This window comes from Pezoporus occidentalis, unplaced genomic scaffold, assembly GCF_034315485.1.
Source record: "Pezoporus occidentalis ecotype Australia unplaced genomic scaffold, CSIRO_AGI_Poc_V1 ctg187, whole genome shotgun sequence".
NCBI classification, from domain to species: Eukaryota; Metazoa; Chordata; class Aves; order Psittaciformes; family Psittacidae; genus Pezoporus; species Pezoporus occidentalis.
The window spans coordinates 670,516-687,616 of NW_026913715.1; the positions used below are offsets into that span (position 1 = coordinate 670,516).

Sequence of the window (17,101 nt, forward strand, 5' to 3'; positions counted from 1 at the left end):
AGTTAAGCAATCCTACAGTAACTGGCTTCTATTTGCAGAACTGGAAGAACATACAGAGTGGGTTACTGCAGTTGGTTTTATCCTGACAGCAGGGATGAGTTCCAGTGGGAAAGCCTCCAGCCCTGCAAAGGCTGAGAGACCAAGGCTTGATCAAAGTGGTTTGATCTGAAAAGATGGAAATCCCGGCTTGGAAGGGGAAACAGCTTCTAATACTATTTTGTTTTCAGGCCAGCATACAACAGATAACATCTCAGTATGAATTTCACACCTCCTCACACCGTGGTTGTATGAGACACCAGGATGTATGAGATGGATGTATGGACACGTGGATGTATGGACTGTAGACATCAGACTATGGAATAAAGTGAAACTGGGGACACTTGAGGGATATGAAGATCAATTGTCCTCCCCTTTCTCCTGGCTCTCTTGCTCTCTCTTTTTCTAACCTGTTGAGCACCAGGATGCTCTTTTATCCAAAGTTGCAGCTCCGTGGTGATGCAATACCCGAGGGAATGCCCCTTCCCCTTCCAATCACGGCTGCCCTCCAGCATGTCCAGGAGTCCTGCCAATGGGTCCTGCAGTCCTGCGAAGCCCCGCCTGGCTTCTTCCTTGAACTGCTGAGATACAAACCCGCATTGTCATGTACAAAGAGATTAGTGAATCCTCCCTTCCCCCAGCCCAACACAAAGCTTTATTTTTTTTAATTTAATCTATTCAGAGAGGTAACTGTTGCTATTCAGCCACCATCCGTGCCTCCAGTGACTTTTCATGTCATTACAGATTCCTTCATGGCTCACTGCACCTCAAACCCAATGGGAAAAGCAGCAATTGTCCACACTAATTATCCCATAAAGACAGAGAAGTTGTTCCATGGGGCAGACAAAGGGGCTTGGAATTTGGGGGAGGGGGAGAAAAGAAGGGAGCTGGAGAAAGGGGTGTTACTGGGAAAATGGCAGTACTGAAGGTAGATAACCCAGCTCAAAACCTGCTCATCTTCTAACAGACCTACAAGTAATAAAGCACATAAACCCCTCCATCTCACTTCTGTACCACAAACTTTCATATTTGACCTTACACCCACTTCAGCCACGATGCAGTAACACTCCTCACCAGAACAGGAATACTGGTGAGTATTGAAATAGTTGGATTTTACACACAAGATTAAAAAGAAAGAAATGATTCTCTGAAACAGCAGAGTTTGAACTCTGCCATCCTGCAAATCCTGCTCTTGCCCTCCAAACCTACCTGAGCAGGGTACTTTCTGCTGCCTGCCCCATGCCCCTGCATGCCAGGCACTGTCCTCCTCCAGGAGTCTAAAGGCCGTACACAGCGGCTCAGAACATGGGAAAACTCCAGGCCATAAATCTTAGGAATCCCGGGGTGATGTGTTTAGAAATGTGAAGGAATTGGCCACTCGCTTTGTGAATGTTAATAGGCTACTTACTACCCATCTGGTAGAAGTGATAAATTAGCAGTACTGAGCAATATCTTGATAATGTTTACATTAGAAGTAGTTTCCAGGGAGCTCGGGGGGTTGGCAGGGTGAAGAAGTGGCATCCTCCAGTCCCCACACAGCACCTTTCACTGCATGGTACATGTACTGGCGTGGAGCGAGGCAAAAGCAGAGACAGAAAACAAGAAATCACTACGAGCAGCTGCTCTCTTTCTTTTCTGGCTAAAAAGCGAAATCCCAAAGATGCTCGTTCCCGCCAGCAGCCAGCACTTGTAATTTACTGTGCACGGCCCCAGTCGCAGCTTCCAATGGAAACAACTTCTAGAGAACATGGAAAACAAAAGAAAACCTACAGAAAATTTGCCAATGAATTTGTTCTATTTTATTCAGGGACATTATTTACTGGAAGGCAGATCTTTTCCATAGTGTCCTTCATGTCTGGAAAAACCACAAACCCCATCATTTACAACAGACACTGTTTCTTTCTCACTAGATTATCAAAAGCAGTATGAAAAAGCTGATGACTAACAGAGATGGGACTTCAGATAACACATTTCTCCCTGTAAGTATTTTTCCCTGTGGCAAGAATTTGTGATGTTAAACACAGGGCTCCAACTTCACTGCAAGATTCAGCAGAAGGGAAAGGCAAGCTCTTATTCAACCACAAATATCCAACACAACAGCCAAGGGAAAACAGAGCAACTCACCAACTAAATAGCACTGTTTCTAAATAGCTTCCCTTCTCTCCCCCCTCACCTCAAGCCCCACTTCAGCACATTTAGACTGAACAAGAGCTTTCACCACACTGCTCAGCTCCTCCTTGGGCTCGAGCCCAGGCTTTGGCAGGATGGGCTCTAGCAGACACCAGCTCCTGCGAGAGCACGAGCGAGCCAGCACTTACACAACTGCCAGGAGCACTGACTGCTGTTATCTACACCGAGCCTTGACTTCATACCAGCTAGACTTTGTCAAGCAGGGAAAAGCCTTCTTCAACACTTCCAAGCAATCTGAAGGCTTCAGCTATGGTCTGGATAGTTTGGGGCGGGGGGTGGGGGGGGTGGAAGCAAAGTAAAAGAGGAATGAGACACTTAAATGAGTGAGGAAAGAGTGCTGTGCTGCCTGCCTGCGTCTCTGCCAGAGAAGGATTCCTCTCAAACATGTAATTGCCATTTCCATTTCAAATGATTCCCATGGCAGGGAACGCTCCTTGGGGGATTTTTACAGCTTGACAGATCATGGGAATAGGAAAATTTGCTGATGCCCAAACTACATAGTCCTTCATTCAGTTCTGGTCCCTTATTTCTAGGGACACAGAACAGGGCAGTCTGTTGATGCTTCTTGGTTATTCCAAACCTGTCCTTCCTATGGAGGAAATGACCACTTCTCATAGCCATGTTCCAGAACTGAGGTCAGATGTGCTCCTTCTGCTCGTGGTCACCAATCTGAGGCCAGTGGGCTGGCTGACTGACACTAGTGGATAGACAGCACTGACTTACATTCGCATCCAGCCAAGGCAGAGAAGCTCCCTGCCCTTTCAGTGGCAATGCAGCAGACTGAGGTGTGCTTAAGGCAACTTCCCTCTATTTGAACCAGACAGTTGGAAGTGTTCAAGGCCAGGCTGGATGGGCTTGGAGCAAGCTGCTCTAGTGGAAGGTGTCCCTGCCCGTGGCAGAGGGTTGGCACTGGATGAGCGTTAAGGTCCCTTCCAACCCAAACCATTCCATGATTCCATGAGGTAAGCAGCAGCTCAAAGGGCAGGGCACCAGCTGCCTCTCAACAAGGTTTATGCTTGCTGCAGGTGTAGGGCTTGTCTGAAGGGTGGTGATGACCTGAGCATGGACGAGCCCATCTCAGTGTCAGTAACACTGGGGACGTTCGTGCTGTGCTCCCCACGCTGTGGGCAGCTGCTGCTGTGCCACCGCCTGGCTCCACCACAGCCCCCCTCTTGTCTAAAAAGACTTTCCCTGTGGCTCAGAAACACATCCTCCAGGCTCAGATACACGCTCCTGGCCGTGCCCTGAAGGGCGGGCCGAGGGGGCCAGACACTGGGGAGCTGCAGCCCCTGTGCTCTGCAAACCCACACGTCCCACTGTCACTGACATGGACAGTGGGATTGAGCGCGCCCTCAGCAAGTTTGCCGATGACACCGAGCTGTGTGGTTCGGTTGATACCCTGGAGGGAAGGAATGCCATCCAGAGGGACCTTGGCACTCTTGTGAGGTGGGCTGATGCCAACCTCATGAGGTTTAACCATGCCAAGTGCAAGGTCCTACACCTGGGTTGGAGCAATCCCAGGCCCAGCTACAGGTTGGGCAGAGAAGAGATTCAGAGCAGCCCAAGGAGAAGGACGTGGGGCTGTTGATCGATGAGAAAATGAACATGAGCTGGCTTCAGTGTGCACTCACAGCACAGAAAGCAACCGTATCCTGGGCTGCATCAAAAGGAGCGTGACCAGCAGGGCGAAGGAGGTGATCCTGCCCCTCTGCTCTGCTCTTGTGAGACCTCACCTGGAGCATTGTGTGCAGTTCTGGTGTCCTCAACATAAAAAGGACATGGAACTGTTGGAACAAGGCCAGAGGAGGCCACGAGGATGATCAGGGGACTGGAGCACCTCCGGTATGAAGACAGGCTGAGAAAGTTGGGGCTGTTCAGCCTGGAGAAGAGAAGCTGTGTGGAGACCCCACAGCAACTTTCCAGTATCTGAAGGGGTCTATAGAGATGCTGGGGAGGGACTCTTCATTAGGGACTGTAGTGACAGGACAAGAGGTAATGGGTTAAAACTTAAACAGCGGAAGTTTAGATTGGATCTAAGGAGGAAATTCTTTCCTGTTAGGGTGGTGAGGCACTGGAATGGGTTGCCCAGGGAGGTTGTGAATGCTTCATCCCTGGCAGTGTTCAAGGCCAGGTTGGACGAAGCCTTGGGTGCCATGGTTTAGTGTGAGGTGTCCCTGCCCATGGCAGGGGGGTTGGAACTGGATGATCTTAAGGTCCTTTCCAACCCTAACTATTCTATGATTCTATGATAACCATTCCCAAAACAAACCAAACATGTGAGTGTTACTCATGGGGTTCCTCAAGCTTTTCCACAGGGAGGCTGTGGTGCTCCTGCCCAAGGACACCTCAGTGGGAGGCTCTGTCTTTTTCAGAGTATTTTCCTTCACAATCCACACACATCCTGGGGATTGCAGTGCAGAGAGTGTGATGATTCCTCTTTCCCGCTACTGTTCTGTGGCATAAACTGCCGTCAAGGCCTAACAATATTTCTTTCCTCCAACTCTAATATAACTTGACAGAAAGCTCAAGGCTTCAGAGTTGCTGAGCTCAAGCCTATGTCTGTGATGGACCATTCAGAAAGGCACCTCTCGCACTGTGTTTCCAGTTGTTCAATCTTTCCAGCTGGGAGCCAGGCTATCAGTAATGTAAAGTCTAAGTGTGGCAGACAAGGAGAATGACTAAACACTCCAGACACCTAGGATGGAGCACATACTCTGAGGTACTCAGCCACACAAGACACATTTCACACAGCTCTGTGGTGAGCTGCAGGTCTGGGGTCTTCTAGGAAACCATCTCTGCTCAGAATCTGCCTGAACAATGCAGGGTTAAACATGGGAAACTCACCACTGAGCTGACAGATCCACTGCTTTTGTTAGTTTTCAAGCTCCCAATTCAGATTAAGTAAATTTTACTCCCTGTGAGAAATTGCCAGTAGAGCTCACAGGGTGCTCTATCAAAAGACAGCACTGATTTTAGGGAGTGTAAATTGCATTCACCACTCTAAATGGCAAACCCAAACAGAATCAGAGAAAACAGTAAAAATACTTTGACTATGAAGGCTTTGATTTCATTCTACTTGGCAAAGAGCACTTTTCTATGGACTTCAACCCTAATTTTTTCAGCAACTAGAAATATTCCTCCCCTCCCCCAAAGATCCTCCATTTAATGGTCAAAAAAAGTGTTTAAAAGAAAACAAAAGCAACTTCGATTTTTTTTCTCCCCTGCTCTGTAAGGCAGCTCCGTAAACTTCAGCTCTTTTCTATGAGCCCCTGAGCTGCTTCACATCACACAGAGCTACCTTTTCTTTTCACTTGTTGCTGCAAATGCAAAGGCTCTTCCCCTGTGTGCTGGAACTGAAAGCGATCATGAAGAATTGCAGGTCTGACCTAAGCGTTCTGCGTCTGGACATGCTCTGCATGCAGTTATTAACTGCAGCGTGAAGGGCCGGCTCAGCCTTACCTTCTCCATCTCTTTCTTTGTCCAGAGGAGTTGAAGGGCTTTCAGCAATAGCAGTGGGTCCCGGCCTGGAGGAGGGAGGGAGAGAGGGAGAAAGGGGGGAGAAAAACAAAACAAAACAGATTTATTGGCTCTGTACAGGCAGCCCAGACACACTGGGGCATTGTTTCACCCAGGAGAAATCAGCTACTCCATGCCACTGTGTTTGAAACCACCACCCTTCCAACTGTCACTCAGGATTAAAGTGCTAAAATCCTCACTCTGAAACCCTCACGAAATAACAGACATCAACTTTAACTAAACACCCGCATGGGCTCCAATACTGAAAAGCTGTACTGGTGCATGTACAACAACTGTGCTGCATCCAACACATTCCTTCCTCTGTTAATATCAAACCAAAATGGTCCTTGAAGAGGAAGCACCTTGCACAGGTTGGAAAGGATTATCAACACACTAATTTGTAATGAAATGGCTCTAAAGTGTTTAACCTCATCACAAGCCGTGGATGGAAGATGCAAGTGGGTGAATTTGGGTTCTAGGCTTGGCAGCGTGTGTGTGAGCGCAGCCGGGCCAGCCAGGGGGCTGGGAGCAGCCCGGGTCAGATGTGGTCTGAGGAAGGGGAAACATGAAATGCTGCTGGGATTAGTGGCAAGGCTGAAAAACAGCGATCAATTATTTCAAAAGGATGTGATTTGGAATTTTTCTCTTGCCTGTAGGGCCAGGCCAAGGGGAATGGCTTTAACCTGCCAGAGGGGAGACTGAGATGAGCTCTTAGGCAGAAGCTCTTCCCTGGGAGGGTGCTGAGGCGCTGGCACAGGGTGCCCAGAGAAGCTGTGGCTGCCCCATCCCTGGCAGTGTTCAGGGGCTTGGAGCAAGCTGCTCTAGGGGAAGGTGTCCCTGCCTGTGGCAGGGGGCTGGAAGTGGATAAGCCTTAAGGTCCCTTCAACCCACCAGTCTTGGATTCAATGATTCTATGATCTGTTCTAATTCATACCAGTATTATTCGTCATACCACTATTTCTGAACCAAATATTTTGGGATATTTCATTTTAAAAGCAGTAAGACTTTTGATATCTGTTTCTATTTATTTCCCAATCATTTACTTACGAAACCATGACTCAGAGTGTTCTGAATGAAAAATCTTCTACTGCATCAACAGTTTAAATGTGAAGAATGAATTCAGAAGTATGAATGAGTTCTCCAGAAACACCCCCCGTGTATTCAGTGAGCACCTCCTCTTATATTTTTATAAAGCCAAAGAAAAACATTCAACTGAAATGGAAACACCCTTTCAATCACCTTCTGCATTCTACGGTTCCTAAATAGCTCATTTCCAAGTGGTAGATTTCTTGCTTAGTCTCCCCTCTCACTTCATATTTCAGGTCACAAAAAGCTACTTCAACTGAGAAAAGCTCCACCTCATCCAACCCCGCTCTGAAGCACTGAGTTTATGAACTAGTTCCAGTAGCAAGCTGATTGCTGGTCGAGCCAAGAGTACAACAGTGCTCCCCTTACCCAGAACCTCTGGGAGACAGCAGCCAAATTAAAAGTGCCACATTTACAATTCAGAAGATACTATTTTCTCTCATCTCTGGTTGTTCTGAAATCCTGAACTCTCCAAACACTGCCTGTTCTCGCTACTGCAGCTCCTTGGAAAAGTCTCTTTTTACAACGAAACAGCAGAAAATCCAGATCTCTTCTCTCCACAAAATTAGCGACTAAACATCAAATTCAGCCCATGTGTGTGTGCACATGCACGTATATGTATATATATATATACACACACACACGCATCCCCCCTCCTCCTGGCCTGGCTCCCAAAGAAATTTATACACACACAGGAAAAAAAGTAGCCTGCAGCCCAGTGTGTAACCAAATACACTGTAAATCTGAGCTGTAATTAATGCAGTGACCAAGCTGGAATGATACAGGAAATGAGAGCAGTTAGGAAAGCAGTGGTTTGCTCCAGATCCAGCCAATAATTCAACTTGTTAAAAAGCTTTCTAAACCTCAAGCAAAAAACCATGCCCTTTTCTTACGTGACTTTTTCCTACCTCACCTCCCTGTCACAGAAATGTGATCTCAGGTTTTTCAATACATAGACGCATGGCAACCATCTCTCAAGCCAATCTGAAAGGACTCAGCATGTTGCCAGCATGCCACAGGGCAAGCACGGGTCAGGAGAAAACCACCTTCGCCCTCCCCAGCCCTGGAAGGGAACACACTCACTGGGTAGTTATGTCCACACCACATCTCAGGGTGCTGCAGAGCCCTGCAGCAAGAGGTCGACCATGGGGACGGCAACCACCCATCTTCTGGCATGATCTGTCAAAGGTTTTGCTCTCTGTTCAGAGACCAGATGTTCTCTGTGTTCTCCATGCATAAGAAAGAGGCAACTCCCACTCAGTGCTCCATAACTGGGACTGAACAGGAGAGAAATCACTGAAATCCTAACTGCAGTACTCTGGTGTCAGAACAGTGCTGTATCATAGAATCCCAGACTGGTTTGGGTTCGAAGGGAACTTAAAGCTCCTCCAGCTCCAACCCCTGCCACAGGCAGGGACACCTTCCACTAGAGCAGCTTGCTCCAAGCCCCTGTGTCCAACCTGGCCTTGAACACTGCCAGGGATGGGGCAGCCACAGCTTCTCTGGGCACCCTGTTACCTCCTTACCTGGTAAAGCCTTGTAGGTACCTAAGGGTGAAGGGCAGTCAGAGGCTAAAATAAGAACCAGTCACTCCTAGAGCCAAACATACATGAGACAACAAAGCAACATTATGCTTCAGCCCCATCCCACCAGAGTGGAAAGACACTGCAGGTCACGTTGGATCTTGGGCTATTGTATCTAGCTACCCTCCAACTAGGACAGCAGACATCAGTGTGAAGGTGCACATCATTTTGGCTCCTGAAAGAAATGAACAAACCATCTTTCTCCTCCAGGACCTCATCATGGCTCTCCTGGACCCTTAAAGAGTGAAAAACGAGTGTCTTGGCATAGATAATGAAGCAGTAACAGCACTGCTACGCTCCAGCAGGAATACCAGATTCCTGCTCATCCAACACCTGAGAAGGAACCAGAGAAGCAGCACAAAAGTAATGCCAGGGTATACAAAGAAAAAGGGCTGGACCTTACATGGAGTTTCATAAGCCTTCCAGAACAAATATGGAGAGCAGATGATCAGCCAACACAAAAGGGAAAGAGGAAGAAATACATGACAAGAAAACACAAAGCATCTGGGCTCAACTCAGAGGACAAGAACAGGAACATTCTGGAGCAACCTCCTGACACTGTAGGAGCAAGAAGTGGCGATTGCTAAGTTACACGTATTAAACCAACGACAGAACAGTGACTGTAAATGCAAGGCTAGGTCATGGAGGCCAGAAAAACACCTTCATGTGTCACCCCAGAACACCCAAAATCTCCACTTCTAGAGAAACGCTCAGTTCTGCAGACTCCTGCACACTGAGGAGGTGCCCAGCTGTGAGTAAGGGCCATTGAGTGAGCAAAGCAAACAGAACTAGGATGGGGCCATGCAAAACTGCATAAAAAGCAGCAGAGCAAGTAGGAAAGCACCAGCTCTGACTGCTCCCATCTGACAGCAGCCAAGGGTGGCCAGGTCTACCACGCTGGAGAGGCCAAGCCTAGGTCCAGGCAGCTAATCCCATTCAGTCCCTGGCTCAAGTGGAAGAAAAAGTGCTCAGTCTGACGCTGATCCTTCACAGCTCAAAAAACCTCACAAAGCTTGACAAAAACAAGGCTATAGCACTTTGGAGGAGCTCTCAGAAATGCCCATCTGCACCCACTCCATCAAGACACAAATGATGCAGACTTCTTGGGGAAAGACTTAAGATAAGGGCATTGGACAAGGGCCTGTAGGGACAGGCCAAGGGGAATGGCTTTAACCTGCCAGAGGGGAGACTGAGATGAGCTCTTAGGCAGAAGCTCTTCCCTGGGAGGGTGCTGAGGCGCTGGCACAGGGTGCCCAGAGAAGCTGTGGCTGCCCCATCCCTGGCAGTGTTTAAGGCCAGGTTGGACACAGGGGCTTGGAGCAAGCTGCTCTAGTGGAAGGTGTCCCTGCCCGTGGCAGGGGTTGGAGCTGGGTGAGCTCTGAGGTCCCTTCAACACAAACCAGTCTGGGATCCAACGATTCTTCATCTGACAGTTTCTCCAAACAATATGCTCCTGGTTTAAAAATTTTAACATGAACTTATTTCCTTTGGACATTTTTCATTCTGAAGACCCATTTCCCCACCCTGCATCAGGCACCAAAACTGGAGGAGATGGTACATCAAGTGTTTTCCAGTTCTCAATATCTGCGGTTACATTTCAAAACCATATAAACCACAAGGCTTATATTTTTGAGTTAGCAAAGTGCCTTTGAGGAAAGCCATCAACTACTTTCTGTTCATTCTCTGCTTCTCCTTTGTGCACACATCACTGGAAACCTGCTGTGATCACAACAAAAGCGGTGCCCGCGGGCTGCTGAGTTACAGCAGCGCGTTTGCTGCTGCCTTCTTGCAAACTCCTGTTGCATTATTCACTGGTTCTGCTGAGCCCCCCTAGCAAGAGAAACCCACTTTCTAACTGAGGCTCCCTGTGTGTCTTGCAAGGGGAAAGTGAGGCATCCAACCCAGAGGAGTTATTTACCAATGAGGAACATCTCTCACCACTTTGTCACTCTGTGTCAAACACCAGTGAATGCCCCATGACGCTGCAAAAATGACAGTCACTGATGAAAAGATGCAGAATGCAGAAAACCCAGGAACCCCTCAAAAGGAGGGGGTCTAACGGGACCAAAATGCAGGATCACATCCACCAACTAGTTCATTATCTATGAAATTCATGGATGGAAAAGGTTAAGAACAAAATGCTAAATGTCAGGTCTCCCTTTGGCAGAAGCTTATACCTCTGCCTTGCAAATTAATAAGATTGTAATTAATTTTTAATGGAATACATAACAAATCTAACTTGCCCAGGAAACAATCAGTGAATCTTTACTCTTACCAGCTGTTTTGTGCACATTCTCTCCTAGTAAACCCCTGAAACCTGCCCTCTGTGAAAACTCCTGGGAGCCCCAGCAAGCCTTTGAGGTGGTTTTCTGAAAGGCAAAGAAAGGCTCTGGATGTGTCAGTGCCACCATGAGTGCAGGTAGCCCAGCTGTATCTAAAAAACTAAAACATATTCTTATATATGCAATGGACACACTGAGGGGGGAGCAGAGTCATTCAGACAACTCCTGTTTTGGCAGCAGGATGGGTTCACCCAACGCTGTGTAATGTCAATGACAACCAATACTGAGTTGGGCAAGAATCAGTTCAAGTCTCTTACCAAAACCTACCTTGTCTAAGGTTTTTTCAGCAAGGTGCCAAGTTCACCCCAAGTGAATGCAGAAAGCAAATGGCTGCATTTTCTAGTGACACATTTTGAACCTCTATGAACAAAGCTGGTTTAATTAAAAAGATACAAAATTCCTCTAGAGAAACTCAGTGATTTTTCCACCTTCCACATTTCCGTGCTGTGCCTCGTAAGGAGCACATGTAACAGAAATAAACCTAATCTTGAGGACTTTTAAGCTAAAGAAAATGATTCCATATGGAATTTCTCCTTACAATGCGAAATGACATTTAAAAGACACAAACCCCATTTCAGACCATGCAGGTATTGTGCAATACACATTGTAAAATCCTGGGCTGCAATTAAAGAAAAACACAGAGGAAGTAGAGACAATAAAGAAACAAAAGCGCTGCATTATTTTAAACTAAGTAAAAAGCCTTAAGGAGAAGCCTGTGTATGTGACTATGTGGGTATGGCCAGCGGGGCATGGCCCTGCCACTCTCCCTTGGCTTTGTAGAGGCCTTTTCTGTCATTTGTTCCTACTTGGATTTATCCCATGGTATGGGGAGAGACACTGAACACACTGCAGAGCCATGGAGTGGGTAAAGATGTCATGCAGATGAGAATTAATGGTCCCCAATGAAAACAGATATGATATAGATTGAATACTTCTTTTAAAATCAGTTAGGCTTATGCCCAAAAAGGGTTTGGTCCTGCCACATCTCTGTAGTGCTGAAGACTCACCTTCAAGAGATGCTTAAACCTCAACTCAAATCACTCTGGGATTCTGTGAACTGGGAACTTTGGGCAACTTCTTGCTTATTACTCTATCTTCTGAAGTAACTGCGTGGCCATCTCAGCTGTATGCAGGTAAAACATCACCTGGCAGCAAGGCCAATGTTAACTTTCTTCCTCAGTTGCAGAGGGAGGGAAGAACAAAGGGTTATTATGCATCATCAGCTGCAGTACAGGGGTGGGATGCAGCTTTATTTCAGCAGGTCAGAACTCGATAGATAGGCTACCCTGAGAAGTGGGTTTGTGGCTATTGCTGCTCCATCCCCCTTGTACCAATCCATTCTCCAGCTCTTATTGAGAACACGTGCTCTAAATGACATTTAATGGCATTGCTGTAATTTGCCTGTATTTTTGCAAACAGTGCCAAGGATCACGTTTCCTACTTTACCTGCAAGGAAACGCAACCTCTGCTGCTTTGCATCTGCACCGACAATGGAGCAGGGCTCAGCCACCCTCCTCTGCAAAGCCAGGGTCAGCTCTTCCTCGCTCTCATCCAATTCGCTCTGCATATAAAAGCCACAAAGGATTGTGCCTAATGGACATGGCACTGCACCAAATAGTTATAACTGGGAGTGGAAAGAAGAGGAAAATGAAAATGTAGTTTTCCCCACAAAGAATCCTAAACCCAAACAACTTAGCAAGCAGCCAAGAGGGCACAGCTCCCAGCTCCTGAGGAAGCATGCTGAGGAGGTCTGTACCAAGGCAAGAAACTCTGGGAACTGCTGGGCTTGTCCTGCATCCCCCCCACACCCCCATGCCCCACAGCACATGCTGCTTCAGTGAGGTCTGAGTCCATCCCATGCCCCTAGAGTTTCTCCCCACATTAGTGCCCAGCACATGTTCCTTGGGCTGGGAAGTGAGCATGGACCTGTGCACCCTGAGCACCCATCACCTAATGACTGTCCACATCATCTTCTGACCAGATCTGCGAGGTCACGTAAACCAAGGCACTCTATGGCTCTTGGATACCTTCTCATCATCAGTTAAATTGCCTACGGGTGTCTTAAGGGAGACTGATGATTTTCAGGGATATTGCTCACATTCCAGTAACACCACGGGCAGGATTAGTTCCCGATGCATCCTTCTCCATCCTGAACACTACTTTTAAATGTAAACCAGCACCACATTGGGACAGGGAGGATGTTCACTCATGAGAGTGTTTGGGGAGACCTTACAACAGTCTTCCAATACCTAAAGGGGCCTATAAGAAACTTGGAGAGGGGCTTGGAACTGGATGAGCTTTGAGCTCCCTTCCAACCCAAACCAGTCTGTGAGTCTGTGATTCTGTGATTTCAGATGCACCTGCACCAGGGGGTTCAAAGGCTCACTAACGTTTTCCCATGGCAGAGTCTGTGTCTTAGGAACAACAGATATTTCCAGGAATGATAACAGCTCGTTTCCAAGAACTCTTGTGACTAAGGATTAAACCACTCAGTGATTCATCCCCATCCCCACCAACTGCAGCAATGAGACACCCACTAAGAACAAAGAGCTCCCGCGCTCTCTGCTGGCAGGGGAAGTCCCAGGTAGCAGTGTCTGCAGCCAGCCAGAGGAATGCTCTGTAAGAGCCTGATCCATTTAAATGTTAATCACATCCCACCACTGAATCCTCCACTGCAAAACATACAGGAGGCTCAGATGTCACAAAACCATTTCAGAAGCTTTAGCGCCATTTCCAGAGCTCCAAAACTCACCATCCCAGCTCCCAGGTCCTTAACTGCCTCTCCCACAGAAGACAAATATGCTTTGAAAATGTATAACTCTGTGGGTTTAGCTGAATTCAAATAAGGAAGTGAAGCAGCAAGATGGAGAGGGTCCTGCTCTAGAAGGTATGTGTGGCTCCCTCCAGCCTTCAGCTCGGCTTCCAGCTTTAGCTACAGCTTTCTCATCGACTGAGCTTTGAACCCCACCACACAGAAGGCTTCAGAAGGCTTCCAAAGGGAAGTAACCACAAGCAGTTACCACAGGCTTAGAAACTCCACACACCACACACCTCCCCTGTAATTTAACATTAAAGATGAGCCTTTGGGGCGGTCTGTGGATCTCAGTTCCCCAAAGGAGAAGCATCTCTCATTTATCCTCCAGTTCTGCAGTCACGCATTGAGATTCACCTTTTGCTCTAACACGGTCAGTGGAGGATTCTGCATCGGCCATGAGGGAAAAAAAAGGGCCCCAAACACAGCGAGCTCCTCACTTGATTATGAACATCAGCTCATTGTCAGCAGCCAGAACCCTCATTTAGCAGGAATGGTCCCTTGTATCTCCAGTTGCTGACCAGCTCTCACTGCTGTGGTACATTTCTCCCAGCCCTGTGATGCTCTTACATGAAAGTCATCTACTCCTGCTTGCCAGAGGAGAGGAGACCTTTGCGCCCTGGGTTTCTCCTTCAGCCTCTGCACAGGAGATGATGTACCCATGACTGGAATTGTTACTGGAATGAATGCGCTCACATCCCCTAATGCACAGCCATGAGGTAGTCCAGAGAGCACTTGGAACTGTGGAACCAGTTTATGTTTTGGTTCATAGGCCAGATGGAAAATTCAGGTCAATACAAAACAATTCTCCCTATCCCAGTTCTCCCCCTGTATCAAAAGCAGCAGGAAAGCTTCACTGGAGTTCAAATGAGACAGTTGTTCCAATCAGCAGGAAATATTTTGCTTCACTTTAGGGGGGAGGTCAGTATCATGGAATCCCAGACTGATTTGGGTTGGAAGGGACCTTAAAACTCACCCAGTCCCAACCCCTGCCACAGGCAGGGACACCTTCCACTAGAGCAGCTTGCTCCAAGCCCCTGTGTCCAACCTGGCCTTGAACACTGCCAGGGATGGGGCAGCCACAGCTTCTCTGGGCACCCTGTGCCAGCGCCTCAGCACCCTCACAGGGAAGAGCTTCTGCCTAAGAGCTCATCTCAGTCTCCCCTCTGGCAGGTTAAAGCCATTCCCCTTGGCCTGTCCCTACAGGCCCTTGTCCCAAGCCCCTCTCCAGCTTTCCTGCAGCCCCTTTAGGCACTGGAGCTGCTCTAAGGTCTCCCCTTCAGGAGCCTTCTCTTATCCAGGCTGCCCCAGCCCAGCTCTCTCAGCCTGGCTCCAGAGCAGAGCTGCTCCAGCCCTCGCAGCATCTTCATGGCCTCCTCTGGACTCGCTCCAACAAGTATCTAGAAGATCATCCTCGGTTCTTTGCCATTTCTCAGGCAGACCCGATTTAATAGAAACATCTAATTCAATTATGTAGCTTGAATACAGGACAGCAAGGTATGGGCCAGCAGTTCCTGAATTGTAGTCTCTGGGTTTCATCTGCTGCATTAATGTGACAGCATGCAGTACCATGTCACAGGGTTAGCTCTACTAATTGTATTTTCTCTAATATCCTTGCAAAAGCTTATCACAAAGCATTCAGCTCTGCATTCAATGTTGATTTCATGTTTCTCATTTGATTGTTGTAGAGAAAAGCTGGAATTCCTCAGATACCATTAGCTGAGGCCACCCCTTCCTGAGCTCACCATGTTAAGCCATACCTTGGTCTCTATTGCTGACTGCATTGTTACTGAAAAGTCAAGATGTAGAAACCAAATAGGGACATGGCTGAGAATGAGCTGCACAGGCAGAACACTGGGAGAGAGGAACTGCCATGCTGGAGAGGAGAAAGGGAAACGGACAATGGTGGGTAGAGTAAAAGTGTACTGAAAGCAATACAAGTATTTCTAGAAAAGAATCCGGTCTGTCTCAATGGCAGTAAAAGCCATTCTTTAACTGAGGGCAAAAGAGATCCCTTCATTCTGAGACATTCCAGTTATGAAAACATAATAGGAAACCTCACAATTTTGCTAATACATGCTCCATTTCTCAGTGAGTCACAAGTTCACATTCTTCTAAGGCAACCTCCCAACTGAAAACAATCCCCACACTTGAAGCAAAAGAATAATAAAGCACACATATGCTTCTTATAAAACAATCCGGACAAATAACCATGGCTTTTGTTTTCATAATGGCTAAAATTCATCATTTCCCCCCCAAAAAACACAGATCAAACAAAAAGCGCTCTCATTAAAAGCAAAGGCTGGTTTGTCTGAGCAGGGCAGCCAATCCCATTTGCCTCTTATTTTCTTAGTGCTTTCAGTCAATGAAGGGAAAGGAGAGCTGCTGAGCACACAACTGCCATCAGACTGGGCCAGCTCAGTGGCCACTGCCCTGGTACTGGGACCAAGGACCTTCCTCTCCCCACCACTGGACACTCACACTCCCCTCTCCCAGCTGGTGCATGCAGACACCTGAGCAGCACCACAGGGTGCAGCAACATGAGCAGGAAAAGCCTTTCAGACCCAGGAACAACTAAAGAAATAACAATGAGACCTAACCACGAAGTTCCGTGGCTTTGGGAACATCCTCACACAGCCTGAGATGACCCTGCTCCCAGGGAGCAGAAACATCCCATCCCCATGGTCCCATCTCACAGTGGCCAAGCATCTCACAGCGTCAGTCTGAACACGGTTTTGGGTCACCCACCATCCCAACCAAGCAGAAGTCATTTTAGGACACTTCCCATACACCTTAGCTTGTCAAGGAGAAGTGCACCTAGTTTTGCATGAGTAGCAATTCTAAACATAACATTAAGAAGTTGCTTTGTAGGCAGCCAATGAAATACAAATCAATAAAAGCCTAAAAATGGAACAGTCTTAAACTTTTTGCAAGTAATTGGCAACACTGATACTGGTTTCCTCATCTGTTAAGATGTGTTGTGACCTCAATATCAAAGGTTAGTAAGCACCAAGATCATACAATCCTAGAACCCCAGACTGGTTTGGGTTGGAAGCGACGTTAAAGCTCACCCAGTTCCAACCCCTGCACGGGCAGGGACACCTTCCACTAGAGCAGCTTGCTCCAAGCCCCTGTGTCCAACCTGCCCTTGAACACTGCCAGGTTCTCTGGGCACCCTGTGCCAGCGCCTCAGCACCCTCACAGGGAAGAGCTTCTGCCTAAGAGCTCATCTCAGTCTCCCCTCTGGCAGGTTAAAGCCATTCTCCTTGGCCTGTCCCTACAGGCCCTTGTTCAAAGCCCCTCTCCAGCTTTCCTGCCTCTGCAGGTTTCATCCCTGTCCATTTCTGTACATGTAGATTGCAGGAATTACCTCCATTCTGTTTACTTCCATATCTTCAGTCTGAGCATCAGAGGGGGATGAAAGGAGCACACACTAACCTACCACCAGTAGTACTTCACCTTGGCTCACAAATGCTGAATGACAGTTCCCTGCATCACACAGCACCGTGCCCTGGAAGTCACCACATGCAGTCTGC

At 47.7% G+C, this 17,101-nt stretch overlaps 1 protein-coding gene across 1 annotated transcript in view; it reads right to left on the minus strand.

Moving 5' to 3' along the window:
• Positions 1–17,101, minus strand: part of EXD3 (exonuclease 3'-5' domain containing 3) — a 286,804-nt gene that overhangs the window by 189,028 nt on the left and 80,675 nt on the right. Inside the window, 2 exon segments of the mRNA XM_062616053.1 lie at positions 447–617; positions 5,686–5,750. Coding sequence (XP_062472037.1) covers positions 447–617; positions 5,686–5,750 — 236 coding nt within the window.